The following is a 13,574-nucleotide window of genomic DNA, read 5'->3' on the forward strand; positions in this document are numbered from 1 at the left end:
TAGACGGGATCTTGCGGAAAATAAGCCCTTTTCCGGAAGATCCCTTTCAAGTAGGAATAAGGGATCTTCCGGAAAAGGGCTTATTTTCCGCAAGATCCCGTCTAGACTGGCGCTTTTCTCCGGCAAAACCCCGAGCCGGAAAAAAGCGGCAGCCATATTCATGCAAATGCCACGGGGGATATTTAAATCCCCCGCGGCATTTGCAATTCCGAAGTGTCTCATTAGCATCCCTTTTATGGAAAAGTGCCAGTGTAGACACAGCCTACGTGTGCCTACTTCATGGGGTGCAAAGTCTGAAGGAATTGCATCACAATGGATCCTAGTCTGGCCTCTGCTGTTCCTACACTGTGATTAAATACACACAGTAGTGAAGGGCAGCCCAATGGAGCTAGGCTCCACTCAACATAGGAAGTGTTCCTATATGATTCCCTCCAAACCTGTATGCCAATTCCATTTCCATGAGTCCCTCTGCATCCACATATATAGTTGCAGACCCAGCTGAATGAATGTGGTTCTAATAAATGGGAGAGATTTCAAGAGCTTATGCAGGGATGAGAGATGTGTACCCACCATCTCTGGAGCACACAATGGACAAAGGCAAGTTATTGATTCTGCCCTTTTCCAAAGGAGAGTGTGGTACAAAGACTTCTAAAGACTCTCCAAACCTAAGGCCTGAACAATAGCTATGGAATGGATTTACTGCTGCTCCAAAGCTTGAGAGTCAGATCTGCCACTTCTGTTGTATTCATGGAGATCTCAGGCACCCAAGTGAGTTACCCAGGCTAACTACTGGGGCGTGGATTTGGTTCTTTACGACTGCATTTAGTGCAATGTCTTCTTTTACAAAAAAAAAAAAAAGACTTTTACAGAGTCCGTAGAAACTCTGTTTATCATTAGCTTTTTTTCTTCAATTCAGCAATAATTTGAGGCAGTTTGAGACAATATATGGGCTATCAACAATATTTTCAAATGTAAGTTTTGTGCCAAATTTCCAATTAGTGGAAACCATTGTATTAACTAGGCCTATTTAGTTTAATCCTATATATAATAATGAAAACTCATTTCCCCCTGTTCCCCTTAACTTAATGGACATGATTTAGAGTTTTATTGAACTAGAAAAGAGCAAATCTTAATGGAGAAATCTAAGAGTGTTTTAGTTTTGGGGAACTCTTTACAGTTTCTTTTTCTTAGCTCTTTGACTACAATTTCTGATTCTTCTCTAACAAATTTTGTATGAAGACTGCAATGGCTTATTCTTAGTATTCCTTTAAAAGAAAAAGTAAAATTATTAGCAAAAATGGTTTTAGGTGCATTTTTGCATACTATATTAAGCAGCTATTGGTAACTGTTGAATCAATACAAAGTATTCAAGACAAAGGCAAAGTTGATATTTTCCTGCCAGGACAATAAATTGTGTTTTCTGCAACATAAGTTAATATATTAGCTATTGTGACATCATTTAGAATATTTTAATCAGAAGTATATGTAAATCTTGCTTGCTGTCATGGACAGGATCCTCAAAAGGTAGAGCACTTTCTTCCTTGCTCTCCTTTTCACTAACTTTTCAAAAGAGAGAATAGAGTCCCAGGAAAAATACCCCCACACATTTTATTCTTAAAAGGTGATTTTTTTTCTGAACTTCAAATTTAGTCTTTGCATGTTTGTCACCTGAATGGTAACTATAATCTTCATAGACCTTCTTGAGGTCAGACAAAATTTACTCATTTCTGTATGTAAAGTGATTCATTAGCATTGTCTCATATCTGATTACCCCTGACATCCAAGGAAGAAAATTCGTATATTTTTTTTTGTCAAGTTCTCTCTGAACAATGTCGATGTCTAGAAATTTCAGATTGGATTTTTCATTCAGTTTCGGCAGACTACTAAATGTATTTGTGGCATTTTGAAGAAGATAGTCACCTATTCCTTAGTTTTGTAAAGACAAAGTTATGAAGGTGCAAAAATTCAGTAAAATACAAGACCTTTACTTTGATTTAGATATTGACATTGTAGAAATGGTATAATATATTGATTGTATAAGACCATCTCACTCAAACAGATCATAGCCTGACAAACTTCTTATTTGTAGTTTCTCTTTCTGTGCAACGTATATTGTGCTTGTTCCTTTAAAAAAAAAAGGAATTTTTGTAAAACACAATAAGGAGTAATGTAGGAATACTGACTAATGTAATTTTGAACAGATACAAATCTTCACTACAGCCTTGGTACTTTTGACATCAGTCTTGGAAAAAAATCACTATGAATTATAAAAATACTTAACTATGCTTGAAAAATTAGGGATATTATGTCCACTTTTCTGCTTAGTACAGTTTTCTGTACTAAATGCATACAAATGAGGAAGCATCGTTTTGTGGTTAAGACACAGGATTAAGACTGACGATCTAGTGCATTATTCTCCTTTCCCCTATTCTGGGGCAAATCAAGAGTAATTCCATTAGGGACAAGATAGGTGTAATATTGGTGCAAGATGAGAATTATTCTGAATTCTATCTCTGCCTCTCTTGTCTGATTGTGAGCAAATTACTGTTCTTTGTGTCCCCATAAAGGGTACTTTGGGCTCTGTGGAAGGACAGTGCTATTATGCCATAAAGTATGGGCATGGTCTATTAACATTAACTTGTGAAATGTTGTTTATATGAAGAAATACATAGTCAAAGTAAGTTGGGTGAAAGAAGAATAAACCAAAGCAGTTCAAGATAGGGAATAGCTTGCACTATTCAGAAGGGACTGGCCTGGATGACAAGGCAATTCTTCAGCTGTAATTGCTATGATTCTTACAGCCTCATATTTAAAAATATTTCACATAACCAACAATCTGAACACAAAAGAACAGGAGCTGATTCCTCATGTCTAAGATACTTCACTTTTGCATTGCCTCATCTTCCTTATGCATTGGACCTCCAGAGCTCAATTTCCCCCTCCCTTCATTTTGGAGTAGTCTCAGAGCTAGTCTGTCTAATCTGAGCTCAATGTCACATTCCCATAAAAAGGCCATTCTGGTAGTTGGCATTCACTGAAATTGCAATAGTTCTATAGTCATACTCCCTTCACTGGTGTGAGTCAGAATGCTAGTGTTTGATGGTGTGAGTTACAGCATGTAGGCATCTGAGAAGAAGAGTACCTTTAGGAATTATTCAAATGAGGAGCGGGAGTAGTCACAGTGCTGTGGGATTGAAAGTCATTGCTTGTCTAGGAAGATGGCTGAAGAGGAATAAACAGCAGGATTTGAATGGGGATGGTGTCATCCAATAGAAGTCCAAATATAAACATTTTTGCAGTATGCTTTGATGGATTAAAGACTCTCATATGGAAAGAAGATAAATAAATTCAGGGAGAAGGTTGCAGTAATGAAGGCAGAAAGTGAACAGTAAGTAGAGACGTGTTTTGACCACACTAGAGATGTAAGCGATTAGTCAAGCCTAAACTTATTGGGTAATCGACTACTGACTAGTCACTCCCCCCGCCCTATGTTAGAGGCAGCAAGGTGAGGGAGCAGGAGCCAGCTTAAAAGCTGGTTCCCTCTAGCACCATCTCCAAGCGGGAGGGGAGGGGGGGCGGCAAGGGAGGCAGAAATGCAGAGGGCAACTGGGCGCAAGTTGGGAATCAGCTGTCCCGGCTCACGTCCGGTCATCCATTGCACCGCTGCCTTTTAAATGTAGTAAGAGCCTGCTGGAGTAATTACCCCTATGATAACTGTGCTCCTGGAAGGGGCTGGCATATCCCTGCAGCCCCTGAGAAAGTCAGAGCAGGGGGTCTGCACATGCTGTCCTTGCCTGCGGACACCACTCCTATAGCTCCCATTGATCAGTAACGGAGAACCGTGGCCAGTAGACACTGTGGGGTTGGTGCCTGTATAAGAGGGGCAGCACATGTACACTGCTGTACATGCCAGCTGCTTTCAGGACTCCTGCCGGCTCTTACTACATTTAAAAGGCAGTGGCATACCAGGGTTAGCTCCCAGGGCGGTGTGATGTCCCCACTTGTGCCAGCCCCCGGAGCTAACCCTGCAGAGCAGCTGTAGGGGTAGCGAGGGCCCCTCCCCTTATCAACTAATTCCATCGACTGCTCAATTAGCTAATTATCCACATTTTAACATTCTTAGACCAGACAGAATTTCAAATTCATGTGAAGGAAAAAGCAAGTTTTGATGATAACCTGGATGTATAGAAGCAAAAGTAAAGAATTCAAGATGACCCCCAAAGTTATGCGCCTAACTGACAAAGAGAATGGGGGTGTTATCCACTATGATAAAAAATGGTGGAAGTAGAAAGGGTTTTAGAAGTAATAAGTAACGAGGTTCTATTGGAGCAAAAGACAGGACTATGTAGCACTTTAAAGACTAACAAGATGGTTTATTAGATGATGAGCTTCCGTGGGCCAGACCCACTTCCTCAGATCAAATAGTGGAAGAAAATAGTCACAACCATATATACCAAAGGATACAATTTTAAAAAAATGAACACATATGAAAAGGACAAATCAAATTTCAGAACCGAAGCGGGATGGGGGGGGGGGGAAGGGAAAGGTAGATGTCTGTGAGTTAATGATATTAGAGGTGATAATTGGGGAAGCTATCTTTGTAATGGGTAAGATAACTAGATTGTTTGTTGAGACTGAGGCGTAAAGTGTCGAATTTTAGCATGAATGACAGTTCAGAGGATTCCCTTTCAAGTGCAGATTTGAAAGGTCTTTGAAGCAGGATGCAGGTGAATAAGTCATTGAGACAATGTCCTTTCTGGTTGAAATGGCAAGAAACTGTTTTTTCTTTGTGATCCTGTCTAATATCTGTTTTATGGGCATTGATCCTTTGGCGAAGTGTCTGAGACGTTTGTCCAATGTACATAGCAGATGACACTTTCGGCACATGGTAGCATAAATTATATTTCTGGATGCGCAGGAATATGTGTTTGTGATCTTATAACTCACTTGGTTAGGTCCAATAATGGTATCAGCAGAGTGAATATATGGACAAAGCTGGCAACGGGGTTTGTTGCAAGGGAAGGTGTGACGGTGCGTTGGGGGTTCCCCGTCTCCTGCACCCCGAAATGGCACAAACAGACTGCACCAGCCAGTGGAATTGAGGGTGGTTTATTGCTCCTCCAGCACAGCGCAGCACAGATGTAATCTGGTTACAGGAACTGGGCTAGGATGCCTCAGGCCCCCTTGAGATGGGGGAGACTGGGCCCCTAAACTCCAGCCCCTTCCCCTAGGCTCTCCTCCATGCTCTTCCACAGTCTAACTAAATTCCCCTCCAGCCCTGCCCCCGCAGTCAGGGCAGCATTCCACCTCCCTTTGTTCCTCTCCATGGGGGGTGTCTGGCCACTGGTTCAACCAGTTTGGCCTTATCTCTGCCTAGCCAGGTTTTCCCTGCTGGGTCTTGCTCCAGACAGCAGGGGTCACCACAGCCCAGCAAGTACCCCCACTACGTCACAGAAGGTACTAGGGTTGGTATTAGTGTGGTATGTCCTGTGATTGTTGGTAAGAATCATCTTGAGGTTAGGTGGTTGTCTATAGGAGACTATGGGTCTGTCTCCCAGAGCTTCTTGGAGTTTGGTATCCTGTTCTAGTATAGACTGTAGTTTATTGATAATTTGTTGGACAGGTTTAAGTTGGGGGTTGTAGGTGATGACAAGTGGTGTTTTATTGTTGGTTTTCTTGGGTCTGTCTTGAAGTAGAAGGTTTCTAGGTATTCGTCTGGCTCTTTCAATTTGCTTTTTTATTTCTCCGGGTGGGTAGTTGAGGTTTATAAATGTTTGGCAGAGATCCTGAAGTTTCTGGTCTCTGTCAGTGGGATTAGAGCAGATGCGGTTGTATCGAAGGGCTTGGCTATAGATGATGGATCGTATGGTGTGTTCTGGATGGGAGCTGGAAGCAAGTAGGTAACTGTATGAGTCAGTGGGTTTTCTTTAGAGAGTGGTGTCTAATTTTCCATTGCTGATTTGTACTGTGGTGTCCAGGAAATGGATCTCTCGTATAGAATGGTCCAGGCTGAGGTTGATGGTGGGGTGTAGGTTGTTGAAATCTCTGTGGAATGTCTCCAGTGTTTCTTGGCCATGCGTCCAGATCATAAAGATGTCATCGATGTAGCGTAAGTAGAGAAGTGGTAAGAGGGGACAGGAGTTGAGGAAATGTTGTTCTAGGTCAGCCATAAAGATGGTAGCATACATCTATGGTTCTACTGGTGTATTCTTAGCTTGAACTGGCTGTCAAACACCCCAGACGCTATATCTCAGAGACATTGAGATGTGTACAACTGAATGGTTTGTGATTGCTCTTTATATCTGACCATTCAACTTGTCCAATAAGACAGAAATGATAGCTGAAGCCTTCTATGTAGATGAAGCCACTCCAGGATAGGCAGACAGTTGATCAGATTTGGTTGTTCTTTGTTTGTTTTGGAGTGTAGGCAAAAAACAAATCTACAGCTCATAAAGAGCTTTAATGCTCCCAGACTTCATCTGTGTTTGGTTTTCTTTTAGACCCAACTAGAAAAAGGATCTGAGTGGTCAGACTCTATTTCATGTCTCATGAAGAAACTGGAACAATTGAATTTAGATATTGAAGAGGCGCTCAGTGCTGGCTCTTCTCCTTCCAGCACTCCTTCTACCAAAAGGCAGAAACAGCTGGTAAGAATGCACACCCCATTTACAGAATGTGACAGATTTTTAAAGCCTTGTGTCACGGGGTTGACTCACCGCTGTGGTGCCTCCTGCTGGTAGTACTAGAAATTAGCTGTTGTCAGCAGGACACCTCCCTCTGGCTGGTGCCTCATCCGTCACTCCACTGTCCACGTAGGGACGCTGGACCCACATCACCCCCAGACCATGGTGTCATCTTCAGGACACTGCCCTCCAGCAGCGCCCACTCCAATGATAGTCCATCCTCCTTCCAGGGGGTTGTATCAGCAGTCCGTAATCTCTACTGCTACTGTGGCCTTCAAGCCCAGCCCCTCTGTCACAAGGGCAAGCCATAGTTTGTATATGCCACTTCTTGGTGTCAAGGTGTGATGCAAGAGGAAGGGGAGGGGGGACCCAGGCCTGCCCACTACTCTGGGTCCCAATCCAGGGACCATCTGGAGCAGCCTTGTTCCTCCCTCCTCTTCACCCCTTCACTGCCTCTAGTTCCCTGGGCCACTTTCTCTGTAACCCTTTGCACCCTCCTGGTCCTAGCAGCAAGGCCAGCAGCCTGGCAGATATCAGGCAGAAGCCTCCCTCTCTAGCCCCACCTGAGGCAGCCCAGCACTACTCTCTTAAAGGTGCTTCTCCATGAACCAGGTCCTGCACACTCCCTAGTCAGGGCCTAACTAACTCTTTCTCTGCTGGGCAGCTCTTTTTATACAGGACTGCCTCAGCAATCCACACCCTGATGGCTATTAAAAAGCCTCTCCGTCATTGGCCAGTACTCTGCACTGGCTCCCTTCTGTCTGTTTTAACTTTCCAGCCAATGTGGGGCAGTCACCTCACCACATCTTGTAATTAGATTTTGGTCAAGGAAGGATATTCTGATCCAAACCAGATTTAGGCTATGTTTTGGATGTCAGGTTCAAGGCTAATCCAAGCTACAGCTCAAGTTCAGTAACACTGAAAACTCATGAGCTGTTTTCAGGCTATTGCTGTTCTCTCCTTTCTTCCACCTCTGCACTGTTGCCTCTGATACAGAGACAGCAGTATGGGGGAGGAGAGGTGTAACCATACACATTAACCAATGAGCCCTGGCTCATCAGTTAACTGTGTACCTGGCTACACTTTCACATCCCTTGTTAGGAGAAAAGGGTGTTTATGTTGACCAAGTGATTAGAGCAGCCAAATTACACTAAACACCTTCCCTTCTCATTTTGTAAACTGGATAACTGTTTCCTATTTCTTCTTTATGAGAGCTTACACTTCCCATTGTCTCATTCAGGTCCCCAGTTATAAGGTATCTTGTTGACTTGGTATTTCAATGAATGTCTCTTGAAACCATTCATAGAACTAATCAGTTGGGTCATCATACTGTAATAGGAGTGTAAACCTGCACAGCCGACATACTGACTGGCTTTGCTCAAAGGCAAATTTTAATGATTGTATTGCTGACTGAGTTACATCCAAGCATACACTTTGATGTCCCCTTGGATAAGAAAAATGCAACCCTTCTTTCTCAGCTCACTAGTATACTGTAAATCGATCCATCATCATCAAATGACCCCTTCCCTATCACCACAGATGCGAGATACACTTACATGTTTTGCTCAAAAAATTTCTTTACTAACATCATTTCAGCTACTTGTTTCCCTCACAGAATTTATGCAATCTAAAGACAAGTGAAATATAGGAAGTATCCACAATAAATCTGCCACCTCATTTCCATTACAGAAGCAAAAGATTACACAAGTAGCAGAAATCACTGAATTAGCTTAAAACCTAAATGTGGGTGACAAGAATAAAATATGTAATGGATACAGAGCAAATTATTGACTATATTAACTTTACAGATCTCTTTGAGGAAACAGGGACTAGGTGGGATGAATGGTGAAAGATAAATTAAATATGCAATTTAAAAGAACAGCATATTTAATTAAAACATAGGGTATGTTAACACTTTGATCTCTGGGTGTGATTTCCATCTTGAGGAGAAATATTTGTGTTAGTTTTCAGTTAGCTACTGAACAAAAAACAGAATGTAGCTGAGGAAGTGTGAGTTGTGAGATGTACTAGCTGCCCAGAATATCTGCCCATCCAAGACACTGTATGTGCGCTCAGGGCAGCTAGCCCATCCCATCACTCGCACACCTGTGGAGATGCCCTATTTTTCATTTGCTAACTAGAAGAGAGCTAGCACAAGTATGTCACCTTATACTGAGAATCATACCACCAGCTCACTGCATAGATATTAAGGGTGCGTCTAGACTGGCAAGATTTTGTGCAAAAGCACCCGCTTTTGCGCAAAAACTTGCCAGCTGTCTACACTGGCCGCTTGAATTTGCGCAAGAGCACTGACTTTGTAATGTACAAAATCAGTGCTTCTTGTGCAAATACTTTCACACTCCCGCTCGGGAAAAAGTCCTCTTGCGCAAGAATACTTGCTCAAGAGAGCCAGTGTAGACAGGAAAGAATTGTTTTGCGCAAAAAAGCCCCGATGGCTAAAATGGCTATCGGGGCTTTCTTGCGCAAAATCGCGTCTAGACTGGCCATGGATGCTTTTGCGCAAAAGCACTTTTTGCGCAAAAACATCCTTGCCAATCTAGATGCTCTTTTGCGGAAATACTTTTAACGGAAAAACATTTCCATTAAAAGTATTTCTGCAAAATCATGCCAATCTAGACGTAGCCTAACACCTATGGTACACTGCTTTGATTCTGCTGCATTCTCTTATGTTTGTACATCCAAAACCTTCTTTTTCTATTTACTCAAGAAAATGTGTGCAGTGAACCATCAAGTCATCTAGTCCAAACTCCTGGATATCACAATGTCATCCAGCACCTGCACACTAAACCCGACCAAAATATTACAGCTCATAGGAGGACTAAACAATCATAGGCCACAGGCAAAGAATAGGATACAAACAGAATGCAGTCAAACCCTTCTTTCAGGCATCTCAGCCAGCACCAGTGCTCAGACCCCAGAAACCAATTCTGCCTTACCTTACTCTCCTGCTACTTCTTCAGCTCCCTCTAGTGACCTGCTGCTATGCAGAATCTACAACTATACAGCATGTCTTCCTACGACTGAACATATGGCACACACTAAGGCTACGTCTACATTGGCAAGATTTTGCGCAAATACTTTTAACGCAAGAGTTTTTGCGTTATAGTATTTGCGCAAGAGATCATCTACACTGGCATGTGCTTTTGCACAAAAGCATCTGTGCCCGTGTAGACGCTCTCTGTCACAAGAAAGCTCCGATGGCCATATTAGCCATCGAGCTTTCTTGCGCAAGAAATTCATGTTGCCTGTCTACACTGGCCTCTTGCGCAAGAACAGTTGCGCAAGATGGCTTATTCCTGAGCGGGAGCATCGTAGTTCTTGTGCAAGAAGCACTGATTTCACACATTTGAACGTCAGTGTTCTTGTGCAAGAACTCCCCGCCAGTGTAGACAGGCAGCATGTTTTTGCGCAAAATCATGCCAATGTAGACACAGCCTAAGAAAAAAGTAACAGCACCACATAGTGACACCTGCCATAACAATATTCATACAGATATTGACAAAATACTACACAAGTCAAATAAAAACCAAAGACTACTTCTACCATTAATAAAGATAGATATTATCTCCCTTGCTGCTAGATCTATTCAAAAACTATTACAAGTGCAGGAATGTTTGAATCACAACCTCAGATTTAAACCCATTAATTAGGGAAATGACTTTGTCCATTTTGATACATCTACATCTGAGCCTACCTCTGCAGAGGAGATTGGGGTTATTCATACTGCCCATGAAGGCAGAAACCCCATATGAATAGGAATCACATTAGATTTCTGCCACATTAGATTTCTTTTAAGTCAGCTCCCCACGTGTAGCAGCTCCCATGGAGCTGCCTGCTTCTATATCAAAGGAAGCAGCCCCAGGGGAAAGGAACAGCAGGACTCGGAGGGGGCACAAGTGAAAATCGTTGGATTCTAAGTAATTCATATTAGCCCATTTTGTATTATTTAAGGCAGCCATTTTTCAATTTATTAAGCCGGACACATAACCAGAAACAGTGGAATAGAAGAAACTACATATGTGGAGTGTGGCTAAATTAGCATTGTTATTGGAACATAAATTGTTACATTTCTTGACTTTTGTTATTTTAAACTGTTAGGGTGCATCTAGACTGGCAAGATTTTGCGCAAAAGTGGCCACTTTTGCCAAAAACTTGCTAGCTGTCTACACTGGCCGCTTGAATTTGCGCAAGAGCACTGACATTCTAATGTAAGAATTCAGTGCTTCGTGCACAAATAGTTTGACACTCCTGTTCAGGGATAAGCCCTCTTGTGCAAGAATACTTGCGCAAGAGGGCCAGTGTAGACAGGCACCTTAATTTTTTGCACAAGAAAGCCCGATGGCTAAAATGGCCATTGGAGCTTTCTTGCACAAAAGCACGTCTATACTTGGCACGGATGCTTTTGCGCAAAAGCACTTTTTGTGCAAAAGCATCCGTGCCATTCTAGACGCTCTTTTGCGAAATACTTTTAACTTAAAAACTTTTCCATTAAAAGTATTTCCGCAAAATCCTGCCAGTCTAGACACACCTTAATGTTCCAGACAGGCTTTTTTTTTTTTTTTTAACTTTTATGTTTTCAAAAGAAGACAACTAGAATGTTTTTTGGGGTTTTTTTTTTAATGGAGAGGGGGTGGGCAGTTCTGGCAGAGTTCAAGGAACAACAAAAGAGCCTGCACTCTGATCTCCCAGATATTTCTTGAGAAATCTGATGGAGGTAATTAGAGAATCAGATTGGAGGGGTGGATGAGATAAGGAACCACTTAGCCCATCAGCCCAGAGCTGATAAAGAGGGAGGAAGGAAGTGCCATGGAGAGGGAACAAGGGCTAATTGAGGTCAGTAACATGGAGGCCTCAAGGGAGGGGGACCTCTGTTTCCCTCAGGTCCAGGGGAAGTGGCCAGAAAGTGCCTTGGTGACTACTGTGGAAAAGGTGAAGGGAACTTAAAGGGCATGGAGAATGCACAACTACTGGAGTCTGTGCAGTTTCTGCAGAGAGAAGGCAGGAGAGGAGTTATGCAGCTGGGAATTACAAAATGCTTTTGTACTTCAGAATTGTCAATACTGTCAAGTCTGGCCTGTTGTGGTTTGGTGTAGGTCTCCTAGCCCTCAAAGGATCCTGAAAAGAGATAAAGAGCAATCTCAGTCTTTTATCTGAAGTGACATGAATTCTGATTCTTTAAGAAAAACAGATTTTCTCCTTTTGGTAGGATGCTTGAGTTACATGAAGTGGGTGTGGGTAAACCCCCTCAAATTTAAATAACTTGAATAGAAGTTACACTTCTAGGAAAGTATAAGGTTTCATTTGCTTTGTATTTATGAGGCTTCCAGGGAAAATGATGTAGATAAGACCTGAAAGTCTAATAAAACATAAACAAATGCAAATGAAAATAACCTTTTGAGCCTGATTTATACTGTATAAACTTAAAGAACACAATCTCAATTGTATTTTTGTCTTTGCATTTTTAAAGGATTTATTCCCTTTTTTTTTATTAAAGGACTTATTTATCCCCTTACAGTGCCCTGTTAAAGTGGAGCCAGGCCTTCTTCACAGAGATCAGAGAAAGGAAATCTGTAGAAATAAGAAGGCAGGCTATCTGGATGTAGATAGTTTGCCGAGCTCAGTGTCAACTGGAGCACGACCAAAAACTGAAGTAAGTAGCTATTGTTGGTATTCTGGCTTCAATTCTTTACCAAAAGACTTGCTATTTATCATTAAAAATGTAATTGTATTTAATTTATAATAAAAACACGGTCTGTAAATACAATGCATCACAACTGTAAATCTTTTACAATAAGACTGGAAGATGTTCCCAATGCTAGATGACTGAATATTCAAGGTAAAGCATCCCAGCACAATCACTATTTTCTACTTGCATGTTATCTGCATTAGTTTGTTCTTTCACTGTTTAAGAAGTGAAGTTTATTGGGACTGTGTCCTTTGTCTTTTAATTGGTTGCAGATCAGGCCCAAGATTTGCATTCACATCTGAATCCACTCTAATTTCAGAGCTGTTTTGATCTGGAGTTTTAGTCTGGGGTTGTTTTTAATCAACAACGTTAATTTTACTTTGTTTCTTTGTCTGTGAGATTATGTAGTTCCTGATTCAAAGCCTATTGATGCCATTTGACTTCAACAGACTTTGAAAAGGGGCCATAAGAAACGAAGTATATTGTACAGGTTGAAACTCCATAATCCAGACTTCTCTGGCCCAGCTACATCCTGGTCCAGCATCTTCGGGTTCCTGTGAGAGCACTCATGGAATAGGCCGTGGGGCCAGGGCCAGGAACTCTGCTAACCTAGTGGGCCGAGATGGAGTCTTGGGGGCAGCAGAGCCACTGGGAGGAATGGAGCATGGCTGCTGGAGGGGAGTGCAGAGCCCTCCCCTCCCTGGACCATAGTGAAGGTGGTGGCGGGGGAGTGCAGAGCCACTGGAAGGAGCACAGGGCCCCCTACGTGTTGACTTGACTAGATTTTAAACATTTTCTCTTCAGAAACTCCGGTGCTGCTGCGGTGTGCGGAGCTGCTGGGCAGAACACAGAGCTCTGGGTGGCAGCGGGGCTACTGGGGGGAGCATGGAACCCCCCAGATGGCAGCAAAGCTATTGAGGGGGAGTGCAAAGCACCAGGCAACACAAGGGCACTGAGGGGAGTGCAGAGCTGCTGGGTATTAGCAGAGATCCAGGAGGCAGCAGAGCCGCTGGGGAGAAAGCGGAGATCCCAGAGGCCAGTGGGAGCACAAATCCCCGGGGAGAGAAAGTGGTGCCTACACCAAGGAGAGAGTAGATCTCCGGACAGCAGTGGAGTCCTGGGCAACTGCAGGGAGAGTGGAGCCCCAGGCTGCAGCTTTGACCTCCCCTGGTCTGGGACCAGTG

The 13,574-nt window shown here is 42.8% G+C and overlaps 1 protein-coding gene across 3 annotated transcripts in view; it reads left to right on the top strand.

The window, feature by feature from the left end:
- Positions 1-13,574, top strand: part of STARD13 (StAR related lipid transfer domain containing 13) — a 430,610-nt gene that overhangs the window by 100,818 nt on the left and 316,218 nt on the right. For 2 of the 3 annotated variants that reach the window (XM_075919190.1, XM_025190209.2), the window contains exons 3-4: positions 6,501-6,647; positions 12,220-12,354. In XM_075919190.1, coding sequence (XP_075775305.1) covers positions 6,501-6,647; positions 12,220-12,354 — 282 coding nt within the window. The remainder of the gene's footprint in view (positions 1-6,500; positions 6,648-12,219; positions 12,355-13,574) is intronic. The other variant, XM_075919191.1, reaches the window with a different exon arrangement.

Source organism: Pelodiscus sinensis, chromosome 1 (genome assembly GCF_049634645.1).
Source record: "Pelodiscus sinensis isolate JC-2024 chromosome 1, ASM4963464v1, whole genome shotgun sequence".
NCBI classification, from domain to species: Eukaryota; Metazoa; Chordata; order Testudines; family Trionychidae; genus Pelodiscus; species Pelodiscus sinensis.